This window comes from Vulpes vulpes, chromosome 3 (genome assembly GCF_048418805.1).
Source record: "Vulpes vulpes isolate BD-2025 chromosome 3, VulVul3, whole genome shotgun sequence".
Lineage (NCBI taxonomy): Eukaryota > Metazoa > Chordata > Mammalia > Carnivora > Canidae > Vulpes > Vulpes vulpes.
The window spans coordinates 107,518,272-107,530,686 of NC_132782.1; the positions used below are offsets into that span (position 1 = coordinate 107,518,272).

The 12,415-nt window shown below is 44.1% G+C and overlaps 1 protein-coding gene across 3 annotated transcripts in view; it reads left to right on the forward strand.

The window, feature by feature from the left end:
- Positions 1–12,415, forward strand: part of GRIN2A (glutamate ionotropic receptor NMDA type subunit 2A) — a 402,208-nt gene that overhangs the window by 334,964 nt on the left and 54,829 nt on the right. For all 3 annotated transcript variants that reach the window (XM_072753877.1, XM_072753875.1, XM_026003101.2), the window contains exons 9-10: positions 4,841–4,966; positions 8,395–8,624. In XM_072753877.1, coding sequence (XP_072609978.1) covers positions 4,841–4,966; positions 8,395–8,624 — 356 coding nt within the window. The remainder of the gene's footprint in view (positions 1–4,840; positions 4,967–8,394; positions 8,625–12,415) is intronic.

A 12,415-nucleotide genomic window follows, 5' to 3' on the forward strand; every position in this document is an offset into this window, starting at 1 on the left:
TTGTGGACATTGCTGCTAGAAACATCGGGGTGCAGGTGTCCTGCTGTTTCACTGCATCTGTATCTTTGGGGTAAATCTCCAGCAGTGCAATTGCTGGGTCGTAGGGCAGGATTTCTTTCTTCTTTCTTTCTTTCTTTCTTTCTTTCTTTCTTTCTTTCTTTCTTTCTTTTTTTAGAGCCAGGTAGAGCTCGACTTTCATCTTGTTTTTTTTTTTAAATTTAAAAACAATTTTTTAATTTATTTATTCATGAGAGTCATAGGGAGAGAGACAGAGACACAGGCAGAGGGAGAAGCAGGCTCCCTGAGGGGAGCCCAATGTGGGACTTAAATCTGGGACTCTGGGTTCACATCCTGAGCCAAAGGGAGACACTAAACCACGGGGCCACCCAGGTGTCCCTCTGTCCATCATCTTGTTTTCTTTAGCACTGTGTATATATATGCCTGATGTGGCCTGGTCAGAGAGGCAGAAACTGCATGGGACAAAGGCAAGCATTACTTATTTTTTCTTTAAAGAAAAGTATTGTGTGGGATGTTTGGTTATCATTAACAGTTTTTGACAGTGACTACCTTGAAGATTGTAGGATTCAAATTTCATTCTCCTTAGCACCCCCGTCATCCGTGGGTTTGTCCCAGATTTGGGAAGGCTAAGGCAAACACTGACCCCAAAAGAAAATTGCATGATACAGGGGAGCCAGATCAAAGTCAGTAAATTTCTTGCATTTTTCCAGACCCACACAGAAGAACCTTTGTCTATTAGAGAGCTAGCACTTTGTGGACACACGCTTCAAGCCCACAGTCTTGTTCTCCTACCATCTTCTTTGGTATGTCACGATGGCTTCCAGGGAAGCTGTCTGTGCTTCATTCATTCTCTTGAGTGAAACATTGACTAACAGGATTTTGGATACTGCCTCACTCACGGAGACATACGGATTTGCTATTTCCATTTTTGATAATCCATTTAAGCCGTTGAAATCCTTACTGCTCTCCGTGGATTTGATTTTGCACTCCCCGCTTCCATTCTCGTCACCTTTATTGGAATAATGTGGACCTTGACAGATACACACCTCATTATGTTCCCTTTGTGTCTTGGTCTGATATGGATAAGGGACCCCTCTCTCAGTAAAGGAGCCTCACGGCACCATGAAAAATGCAGCTGATAGAGACAACATGTGCAGATTCTTAACAATGATTGGGTGGACCCTCGTGCATGAGCCACTCTCCTTATCGTGGTGTCCCACTCCCTGGCAGACCCTTTAACAGGGCTCTTTGGCCCTGGAGGTTAAAAAAAAGTTTAGAGGAAGTGAGTTCATGGAAAGAATGGAAAGAGTTCAGTTTCACTCCTTCCTTCCTTCCTTCCTTCCTTCCTTTCCTCATATCTTTTTTTTTTTTTTTTTTTTTGAGATAGAGCGAGTAGCAGGAGGGACAAGGGAGAAGGAGAACCCAAAGCAGGCTCTATGCCCAGCATGGAGCCCATTTTGGGGCTCCATCTTGACTCTGAGATCATGACCTGAGCCAAAATCAAGAGTCAGACGCTCAATTGACTGAACCATTCAGGCGCCCCCAGAGATCTGTTTCTTTTCACAAGTTGTTGACATATCTCCATAGTGAACTAGAGTGAACGTTTTTTCCAATTCAATCAGAGTGAAAAAAAAAATACCATCAACTGGCTTGACTCATTAAAAAAAAACGGGGGGGGGGGTCGCTAATATAAAATCTGGCCTCAACCCAGTTTCCCCTAGATTTTTGTCTTACCTGCATTAGTACAGCATTTCCATAACAAATCAGGTATTTTTACTAAGTGAAGCCAAGCCTCCTTTCCTCCTTATTCCTCCTACTGTATCTTTAAAAAGAAAATAAAATACATCGTAGCCAGAGGAAACTATTTTCAAAGCTGTTTTGACACAGTAGGCTTAATATTTTTTCTAGTCACTAAATTACATCCCTATTCGATTGTGCACCCCCTTATTTATGGTCATTATCTGCAGGTTTTGAAAGTCATAATGAACCATGCTAAGCTACATTTTTCCATTCACTGGCTCAGTCATCTGGAAGAACCCAAACATTCAAAATCTGATTGCATTGCTCGTCATTATTTCCTATCCTCTCTCCGCAAACTCCATTAACTCACATTGGAAACACTTGCAGGTAATGCCTCTGAGTGTTTGTGTAAAAATGTAACCAGCAGCTCTTCAAGGACAGAGGCAGCATCTCTTGCAATATTTCCATTCAGTTACTTCTGAAAGGCTTTCCAAGCAGGTTGGATTGTTTGATCCAAAGAAATGCCAACCCAGAGTATCCTAGATTGAAGTCCCTTTGTGGATGAATGTTGTATTTGCTTTTAAACCAGTAGAGGGGGGAATCCCTGGATGGCTCAGCAGTTTAGTGCCTGCCTTCGGCCCAGGGCATGATCCTGGCATCCCGGGATCGAGTCCCACATCGGGCTCCCTGCAAGGAGCCTGCTTCTCCCTCTGCCTGTGTCTCTGCCTCTCTCTGTGTGTCTCTCATGAATAAATAAGTAAAATATTAAAAAAAAATAAACCAGTAGAGGATGTAATCCATATCTACCCAAGATATTCCTGGGGTACTCCTTAGACACTATAGATGGTGCTTCACCATTATTCCAGCGCTTTTCTCCATGGTAGTGGTGGTGGTGATGGTAGTAGAGAGAATAGCAATCCTTCAGGACACTCCTAGGTACCTACCTTACTGAAACCAGAACAGTGCAGCAGAATCCTTTTATCCCCATGCCATGCTCACAACTCAAGGGACAGATGTCACTGCTAAATGGGAAAATGTCTGGGCAATCAGTTGCTTGATCAGGCTCCCACCCAACTTTTGGAACAGTCAGTGTCCCCATGAGGATACATCAGCTGCCAAATGAAGTCCACTGCAGGTTTACAGATTCTGACGTGTGAATGAAGAATTCAGGAAGGATGCCCCCTAATAGTCTTCATAATGTTACCACAGCCTGCAGAGAAAAGAAGTTACCGGATTACTTAATGTTAATAATAACCAAGATGCCTTTTTCAGGACCTTACACAGCACACCACCACCATCGGGTCTGGCTTTAACCATAGAATCAGATAACTATTCCATTTAATTTATCATGTGTACAGTGTGCAACACACACCACCACATGCTTTCCGTGGGCATGCTCATTTACCCCTCATGGTGATCTGGTAAGACACACCAGGCCTTTAACATACCCTACTTGGAGAATTACCTTACCATTTATTCCTATCTTGAATATTCAGTATTTTTAATCCCCTAATTATTCCTTTAGTTCTCCTTTTTGGATACACCTCATTATCAAATTGCAGTGATTTCAGGGATGTAATGTTGTTATTACCCAAGGTAATTTTAACTAAAATATAGTTGCAATCTCATTGATTTCTTCAAATTCATCTTGTGTTATTCAAACTGAGTAGGCTGTGTTGTTACGGGTTCCTTTTTAACATATTCGCACTTTTGAAACTGCATTGCAAAGCGTTCCTTCCAGTTTCTAAATTATCCCGTGTAGTTAAAGCTTCGGACATATTAGTTTCTTGTGATGTAGTAAGCTCATTAAATTGGAATTTATGATGACCTCTAGCTGTGTTAGGTAGTCACAGACTTTAATCATAAGGTGGCTTGCTACTAGTCTAGTTCTTTGTGATTATTACCACCTCCATCAGAAAAACAATTTAAAAATAATAAAATGTGTACTATTCAAAAGGTGTTATTGGGTTTCTTATATTTTACCTTCAGAAAATGTTTGCTTATGATGAAAAGGATTATAAGTTTATTGGTATCCAAGGGCAGTTTCTTCCCAATGATGCATTCAGGTGGAGATACATTCATTTTTCAAAATTTTAGCCTCTGTCAATTTTCTAGCAAATCTGTGTCACATACGGATACAGTGACTCCATTCAGCTCATTTTTCATATCCTCAATTGGACTGAATATAAATGTTAATTCATTTTACATAAAATCTCTTAACTTTCTAGAGTGTTCTAAGATTTAGAACCCTGTGATTTGGCCTGCCCCTCTGAGACATCTGAATGAACATGAGCTGACGTAAACTCCTTGGGGGAGAAACAACCATTTATCCATCTATAATTTCAGTTGCCTATACTCTTGAAACAATGCTTTCTCATTGAATTACCATGACCATAATCTCCTCAAATGACTTTTCAAATACATTGAAGGCCATGACCAACATCAACAAGATTTTAAACTTGTAGAGATCTCATTGGTCCAGAGCTGAGGGCAGGATGGGGAGTGTGGTGGTCATGGTGGCAGATGATGACCTTCTGATATTGCTGTCAACCCCATGATTTTATGAACCTTTTCTAACAGGCTGTAATGCTCTCTTTCCTTCTGGAATTCCCTGCACCTCATCCCTCTGGCATGTAAGGATAAAAATGAAAATAAGAATTAAACCCTTGCTGATCTGCAGAAGCGTTAGGACTGACCATTTGGATCTAATCTTGCTTTCCCCGGAGTGTTGGTCCCCTGGATGATGCTATGATCACATAGGACCCGGTGGCTTCTTTATTTGCATTCTTTCTCCCATTTTGTTTTTACTATCCTTGGCCCAATTTGGAAAAATGATATACAGTCTTCTCTATTTTTATCCTACTATATATACAGCCTTATAAAATACCTCAGATATTTTGTGGAGTGAAGGATGGTGCAGATGTATGAATCCACAATGACTAGCTTCTTTTGAATGATGGGAAGCACGTGAGGGAGGGTTTCTCAGGGAGCCTGCAAGTGGACCTCTGGGCTTCCTGCCAGCCCTGCTTGTGAGGATGCGCCAACTGACCATGTCCCATGCCTTTGGCCTGTTCGCCCGCAGAACCGTTCAGCGCCTCCGTCTGGGTGATGATGTTTGTGATGCTGCTCATTGTGTCCGCCATCGCTGTTTTTGTCTTCGAGTACTTCAGTCCTGTTGGATACAACAGAAACTTAGCCAAAGGGAAAGGTGAGACCCCCTCTCATAAATATGACCCAAAGTTGATGCTGTTTAATTTATGTCCCACAAAGGTTTCTGATTCAGAACACATTGCCCTGTATTGTCTTGCTATCCCTGATATGAATGGAGCTGGGTCACCAGTATGACTCATAATTCCATACAATTGTGGATTGCTTGCTCCAACTGAAAAGGGGATCAAACGAAATGAAACATTTTCATCCTGTTATCATGTGGAACCTGTACTTGTTAGGTGGAAACTACTGACAATTTGTCGAGAGAGCAGATTTGAAGAAGTTTTTCTGGCAATTAACTTTTAAAATCTGTGTCAAAAGAAATGTTAAGATTGCAGTGAATCTCGCCTTCAGTCTACGCAGAGAAAATGGCTTTTATAGAACCTAGCTTAAGAACATTCTCCAGACTACTGAATCATGCTTGCGTTCGTTTGATGATAAAAATAATTATAAAGTGGTACTTTCCCCCAAAGAATTACATTTTCCTCTTGGCAGTGCCTGACCTTAGTGCATTATACTTGATAAAACTGCCATCAGGAGATAGTAAATTGCATTGGGTGACAGTCATTGGCTATAGCTTATTAAGAGGCTCCTATGCAAAACTAATATTCATGTTATAGACATAAACACATTACATCACTTTGAGTGAATGTTCCTCCGTGCACAACAAGTCCTAGGTGGATGGCTCCAAAGGCTGCTGCAAGGACCAAATCTCTTTCCCAAAACATGACTTAAGTTGGTGGAAGACAGCAGGCCTTTCATAACAGTCATGCAAAATCAAGGCACTTGAATTTGCCACGTACTGTTTTCACTTGGAAGATTCAGAATTGGAAACAGCCAGCAGGTCATGGGAATCTTTTAGGAACTTAGTTTTAAAGAAAGCCTCCCACTTCTTCACCATTGAAAAGTGGTGGTTACTCCGTAAACCATCTCCCATCAACCACAGTGAAAATGCCGTAAATAACCATTTTGTGTTTAAATGGGAGAATTTTCAGCCTCCACTAAGAGGGTCATGTAACCAACCTATAAGGAGCTCCCAACAGAGTGGGACCTGAGATGGTATTCTGTGAGTGACCATACCTCAGTGTTCACATTTATGGAGTTTGTGCTGTTTGTGAATTCATGCATTTCTTTAATGAGTATTTACTGAGTGAGTACAATGGGCCAGGCACTGTGCTAGTGCAGGGGGACAACATGGTAGGTTGGATAGAGACTTGCTGACCCCCAGAGAGCTGAGGATTTAGTTGTGAAGACCACATGTGAACACATACATCGATAATCACAGATGGTAATAAATCTCAAGGAAAAAGGGAATAGAAACCAAAGTGAAGTGATGAGGGAGGGGGCCATTACTTTAGATGAGATGACCAATCAGGGAAGAACTTTTGGAAGACATGACATTTGAGCTGAGATCTGAAGGATGAGACGTCAAGTGAAAAACAGAAGGAAAAGCATTTCACACAGAGGGAACAGCAAATGCAAAGGCCTTGTCAGGGAATCAATCTTGATGGAACAGAAAAGATGTCAGTGAGTAAGGTGGGCAGTGATACAAGATGAAGGGAAGAGGTGGGACAAAACATATACAATGTGGGAAGGTCACGTCACCAGGGCTGCTCTGTCAGGACAACAGGATGGGCAAGTAGCAGTGGACGGAGCGAGTTAGTTAGGTGTTAGTTTTCTATTAGGAGGGTGTCAGTTTTCTGAGAGAAAGGATTACGGTGGTTTGGACTTGGCTGGAGATAAGTAGGTAAATCAGGGATATATCTTGGGAGACGAAAAAAAAAATGATCCAGAGGCTATCACATGCAGTCGTTCCTCCTTTGGTTGAAGCGCACACTTCGAAGACTATCATAAAGCAAGGAATCTAGCACGCCAACTCCCCGGCCCAACCATTACCTCAAGGCTTTTTGTTTCCTGCTCATCTGCTTGTGGAAGCTCTCCAGAAATGATAGTGACTTGTCTGTTAGTGTAATATGGCTTTCTTTTACATTTCACTGCACTTTATGGGGAAGATTTTTATGTACGGCTCAATTATAGGATCCATGAATCGGGAATTCCCAAAAGTCTTGGACAGAACCCCTGCAAGTGCCTATTTCTGATTCCCAAACAGCTATCACTTCTGATCAACATGTGTCCCTAATAAAACTAAATAGTTCATGCAGTTAACTGGATTGACTCTAATTATTTTTTTTTCCTAAGAGTTCTTGGCATCTTGGGAATAAGCCCAGAAGATTATAAAACTAGGCAAGGAGAGACAGAAGAGTTTGAGATTGAACATAACAGAATTAATTGCCTTCCCTTTAATGTGCTGTATGGGGATATTATAAATATTGCTGTAGCCAGAGTTTGGCCTCCAACATGTAGAAAGCTTGCTTTTCCCAGGCTCCCTGCCCAGAACTTCATACCTTCCATCAGTGATTCACTTCTGCCATTTTATTTATTGTCTGCTCTGCTTGCGTTGCCAGCTGAAGTCTGAGTAGATCATTTATTCATATCTTCATTTACTTAGATGACATAAAAATTAACCTTCTGTTAAAGGAAGACCTCTTTCCCATGAAATGAGGGCATAAATTGAATTTTTTTCCCCTTGTGCAAAACAGACGCAAAAGCCCTAACGTGTGCGTTTTGCAGAGTGCATACTCCCCACCCCAATAAATGGTGCCATGTTGTCCTGCCTCTTAAGAGGCTACAAGGAACATTTAAGAATCTTAAAAGGGACCCGTGGCTGTTGCAAGGATACACAAAAGGAGAAAAAGTGCTGTGATAGCAGAGCTCATTTTCCATGACCTGCAATTAAATGTCTTCCATCTGCAACGTGATGGAAGAATTAAGCTCTGTTGTCCTGTCTTTTGATGTCTCCATTTGTGGAGGGTTTTAGTTTGGCTTCATTACTATATTGTGCACTCTTTACATCTGAGTTTGAACGAGAGCAATTACTAGGGACTGTCGGATTAGAGGCCCACACATCAGTCCCACTACACAGTCTTTACCCGGCAGCGGCAGCGCAGCTGATGAGAACTGAATCAGCCCCCCCCCACACACACACACACATATTTTCATAAAGGCTTGTTACGTTTATTAAGGAGATTGGTTCCCCCAAATGGAATTGAATCCAAATTCAAAACCGGCCCTAATGCGACTTCTCATCCAGACCCACATTTTGCATGGCCATTTGTTCTTCCATTCTTGCTTATTTTTTATGTCCCCTTCTTTTCAGAAACGTGGCAAAAATCCAGCCAGATAGAAATGTGGGAAGAATGCTTGTTTTTTAAAGACCAAGGGAGCAGTGGTGGCTCTGGTTCTGGGCAATGATGGGGGTATAAGCACGAGAGACAGTTCTGTGTTCTGGTAGCCGGCGGGGCTGTGGGAGGCTGCCAGGTAGCCCTTAGGAGAAAATGCTGAGAATGCCCTTTCTGTTATTTGCAGCACCCCACGGGCCTTCTTTTACGATTGGAAAAGCTATATGGCTTCTCTGGGGCCTGGTGTTCAATAACTCCGTGCCTGTCCAGAACCCCAAAGGGACCACCAGCAAGATCATGGTGTCCGTGTGGGCCTTCTTTGCCGTCATATTCCTGGCCAGCTACACAGCCAACCTAGCTGCTTTCATGATCCAGGAGGAATTTGTGGACCAAGTGACCGGCCTCAGTGACAAAAAGGTAAGGTCACCTTGCTTTCCTCGATGCCAAGGAGTAGATCTTAAATGCTCTCTCCTCAGCAGGGCACCACGTGGGTTCCTATTATCCAAACCCACCGACTCTAAAAACACAAAGCCAGAGGGGTTTTGGTTTTTCTCCTAACTTGAGTTGATACATTTCTAAGAATTTTAGAAACAGAACCTTAGGCTCGGCCCTCCAAATTCTAAAAGATCCAGATCCAATGTGGAAGCATAGTTTCCCCAAGTGGTCATTTCTCTTATTTATAGGATCATGAATGTGATGCTTACCAAGGCTCTGTGACTCATGTGAGAGCCCTGGCTGGAAGCTCTCCCTACAAGAGAGCGTGTGATGTTGCAGAAGATCCATGAGCCTAGACGAGGAGAAAGGGCGAAGTGGGGTGCTCTAGGCTGTAGCTACCTCCCCGTTCTCTGGCCTTGGTTGAGTCTCTAATAGACTCCATGCCTTGGATTTCTCACCTATGACATGAAAAAAGTTGTCTCTAAGGCCTACCCAGAGACAAAACTTGCAGCTCCTCTTTACCCAGGTAGAAGCCAGGCAGCCCCACTACCTGCATTCCCGACTCACCTGAAATTTCCTCAGGGGACACAGAAGGAGCAGAGAGGCTTTTCATTTGCCACCAGCTCCACTGACTCACACACATCTCCAGCTCTCCCCCATGGGGCTGCGCATCCCCTATCAATAAGGTGGCAGGAATCACACCTGCTGTCTCCCTTCTCCGCTGGAGTGTCGCGAGGGGTGCAGGATGTGAGTGGCTATTCAGAAAGCTACACGGAGGAAGAAAGGATGTAAACTGGGTGCATCCTCCCATTGAAATTTTAGGTTCAGGAAACAAATCCTGACTTGCTAAGCTCAGCAGTGTGGGGATTGCCGCACGGCAAAGATTGTCTGTCTCGTGCGTGTGGCTAATCGTCTCTCTTTATAAAATCTCACCAGCGTGTCTTGCTGACATAAGTCTACATATATTCTTTTAGCATTCATCAACAAACTGCTGAATAGAAAATCAACCATGAAAAGCCCTAACAGCTTATCTGTGACATATGCTGGGCTTGAAAGGGGTACAGAGAAGGCCTGTCATCAGAGAGATGATGAGGGGCGGGGGCTAGTGGTTGGCCTCTCTCTGTCGGCTTCCCATTGCAGCTTGAGTAAATGCCACTCTGCTTCCCATGGTCACAGAGCCCTGAATTATCAGTTCTCTCCCTCTTGCTCACAAGCTGCATCCCCCACCACCATCATGTCCCTTCAGTAGCCCAAGCATCTTTCCACCACAGTGATCTTGCACTTGTTACGTCCTCTGCCTGGAATATTTTTTCCCCCATTATTCATGGCTGGCTTCTCCATGACTTTCAAGTCTTAGGGAAAAATATGACCTCTTGGGAAAGGTCCTCCCATCCACCGTGGCGAACTTCACAGCCTGAGCTCCTACTCCCGTGAAACTCCAATTCTACTTGGAAGAAACAGACAATATGCAAGTAAACATAAATGGGGAAGAACATTCCAGGCAGGAACAAGTGTTATAAAGGAGATAAGACTGATGAGGTTAAAGGTGGCCGGGGGAAGGGGCCGACAGGGGGAATGCTCAGGATAGAGTTATCTGGCACTTAGTAGGTGCTCAGGACACGCTTGTGTGCTGAGTGAGAAATGCGTGCCATGTAGGACACGGTAGGCACCCTATCTGGCTCTCCTGGCCTCCCCACTCCAGTTCTCTGTGCACATCCCACTTTTGCTGACAGAGGCTCCTACCAGGGATCTTCCCAGGGTGCTTACCTTGGAGCCCTAGAACAGTGAACACCTGGATATTTGAGTACCCCCAACCCCTTACCTGTAACCACCCCCAGTGTGAGAGCACAAGACCCCAGCTGCACTGTTGCTTCCAGGCGGGGCAAACTCAGAGTGGGGTTAACCTCCTGGGGCTCCCCGCGGGATCAGGTGGAGACTGAGACTTGGCCCCACATCACAGCTTCAGCTGGCTTCCTCTCCTACCTCCACCCCCTTCCTGGTTTCTCTGGGAGCCCTAACTTACTAAGTCATGTTCGCCCAACCCTTGGCTTAGGTTGGCTTCTAAAGCATGTGGCCACTGTGAGAAAGCAGATCAAGTCAGGAAGGCTGTGTGTCCCTGTCCCCTCTGCCAGGTACTGGCTGTGTGGTGCTCTTACGGTCACAGAACCTGGCCGTGCCTCCTCGTTCCTCCCTGTCCATCTGGGAGAAGAGGTGGGAGTGGGCATGAGAGGAGACAGCAATCGTGAATGTGCCTTGTAGCCGATGAAATCCCCCACGGCCACAAAGTGGGGGTCCATGACCCCCATCACCCTGCAGGAGCAAAAGTATAGTTCCTCGAAGAAGCAGCAGGAGCTCCAGCAGAAGCAGTGGGGACCATGTCCTCAGTGGAGGGCTTTTCAAGAAAGTAGTTGGCAACCTGTTTTGCTTCTTGTTTCTATTTTCCAAGGCAAGGGGGAAAAAAGAAATCCCTTGCTCCGTAGTTTTGAGTCTAAGGAACATGACCGCTTATGGGAAAACTAATTAGAACCACTAATAGTTTGACTGACCTTCTCTGAGTTGGAGACACCCAGGAACAGATACCACATCCTCATGGGACGCAGCTCAGCTTCCAAGCTCGGAGCATTAGTGGCAAGCAGATAGCTCTTTTAATTAAATGTTTGATACAATTAGGTAAACAGCAAAATTCTTGGAGTAAATAAGCTAAGTGCTCCCAGAAGATTAATAGCGATACACCAAGAAAGTCTGCAAAATGAAAAAAAAAATCTATATTGAATGAATTCATTTTAATACTGTACACAGTGGGCTTTTTTTGTTTTTTGTTTTTTTGTTTTGTTTTGTTTTTCCCTTTCTTCATTTTTTTTTCTTTTTAATCATGATTACCTGTATAACAACTCAGGTTTATGATGCTTTTAAAGCATTTTGCAGTCTTAGTGCTTGCTGGGAAAAGCACCCTTGAAGCCCACGGTGAGCTCAGATGAGCCTGGGCTTCAATTATAAATAGATTCATGGGTAGATCTTCCCCTAGGAGTTACTAAAGGAAAGTTGAAATGTTGGTGTGGAAGCTTTCCAACGTGTCGGCGATCACTAGGGTAGATAAGCTCCAGCTCTGGGAGGCAGATTAATGTAGTGGGAAGAGCAATGTTGTATTCAGGGTCAGATGAACCTGCGTTCAGATCTTGACCTTGCCATAAAATGGTCATGTGGCCTTCAATATGTCAGTATCCCCAAGGCTTCATTTCCTAATAAGAGTGGGGGTGGGTATTAATACCTTTCTGGCAAGGTTGATATGAGGCTTAAAATAATCCTCACACAGTGCCTGGCACAGGGTAGATAATCCTGTTATAAGTGCTTCTTCCTCCACCTCCTCTTGCTCCCCTCCTCCACTGCCCCTTCCCCTCCTCTTCATCACCCACCTCCTCCGCATTATCAGCCTCACTGTATGATGAGCTGTTCCTCACTTCTGGGGTCTAAAAGTGTCACTGCACTCGTTGGCCTTGGTGACAATGGGATAATTGGGGAACTTCCATTGGTAGAGGAGCCCACGAGTGTGTCCCCACGGAGCTGTGCCATCTCTGAGCGCTGTGCTTCTACTGCCAAGGGGTCACTGGCTAAATAGAGGCCTCTGAGCCTCTCCTCCTTCCTCAGGGCCACGGTTGTTTGATGCTGACCTCTAGAAGCTTGCAGCAGTTCAACAGTGGGAGAAGACTGTACTTGAAATACAGGGCTTTAGGGGCCAATGCCCCTTATTTATAGCCACAGAGAACAGATATTTT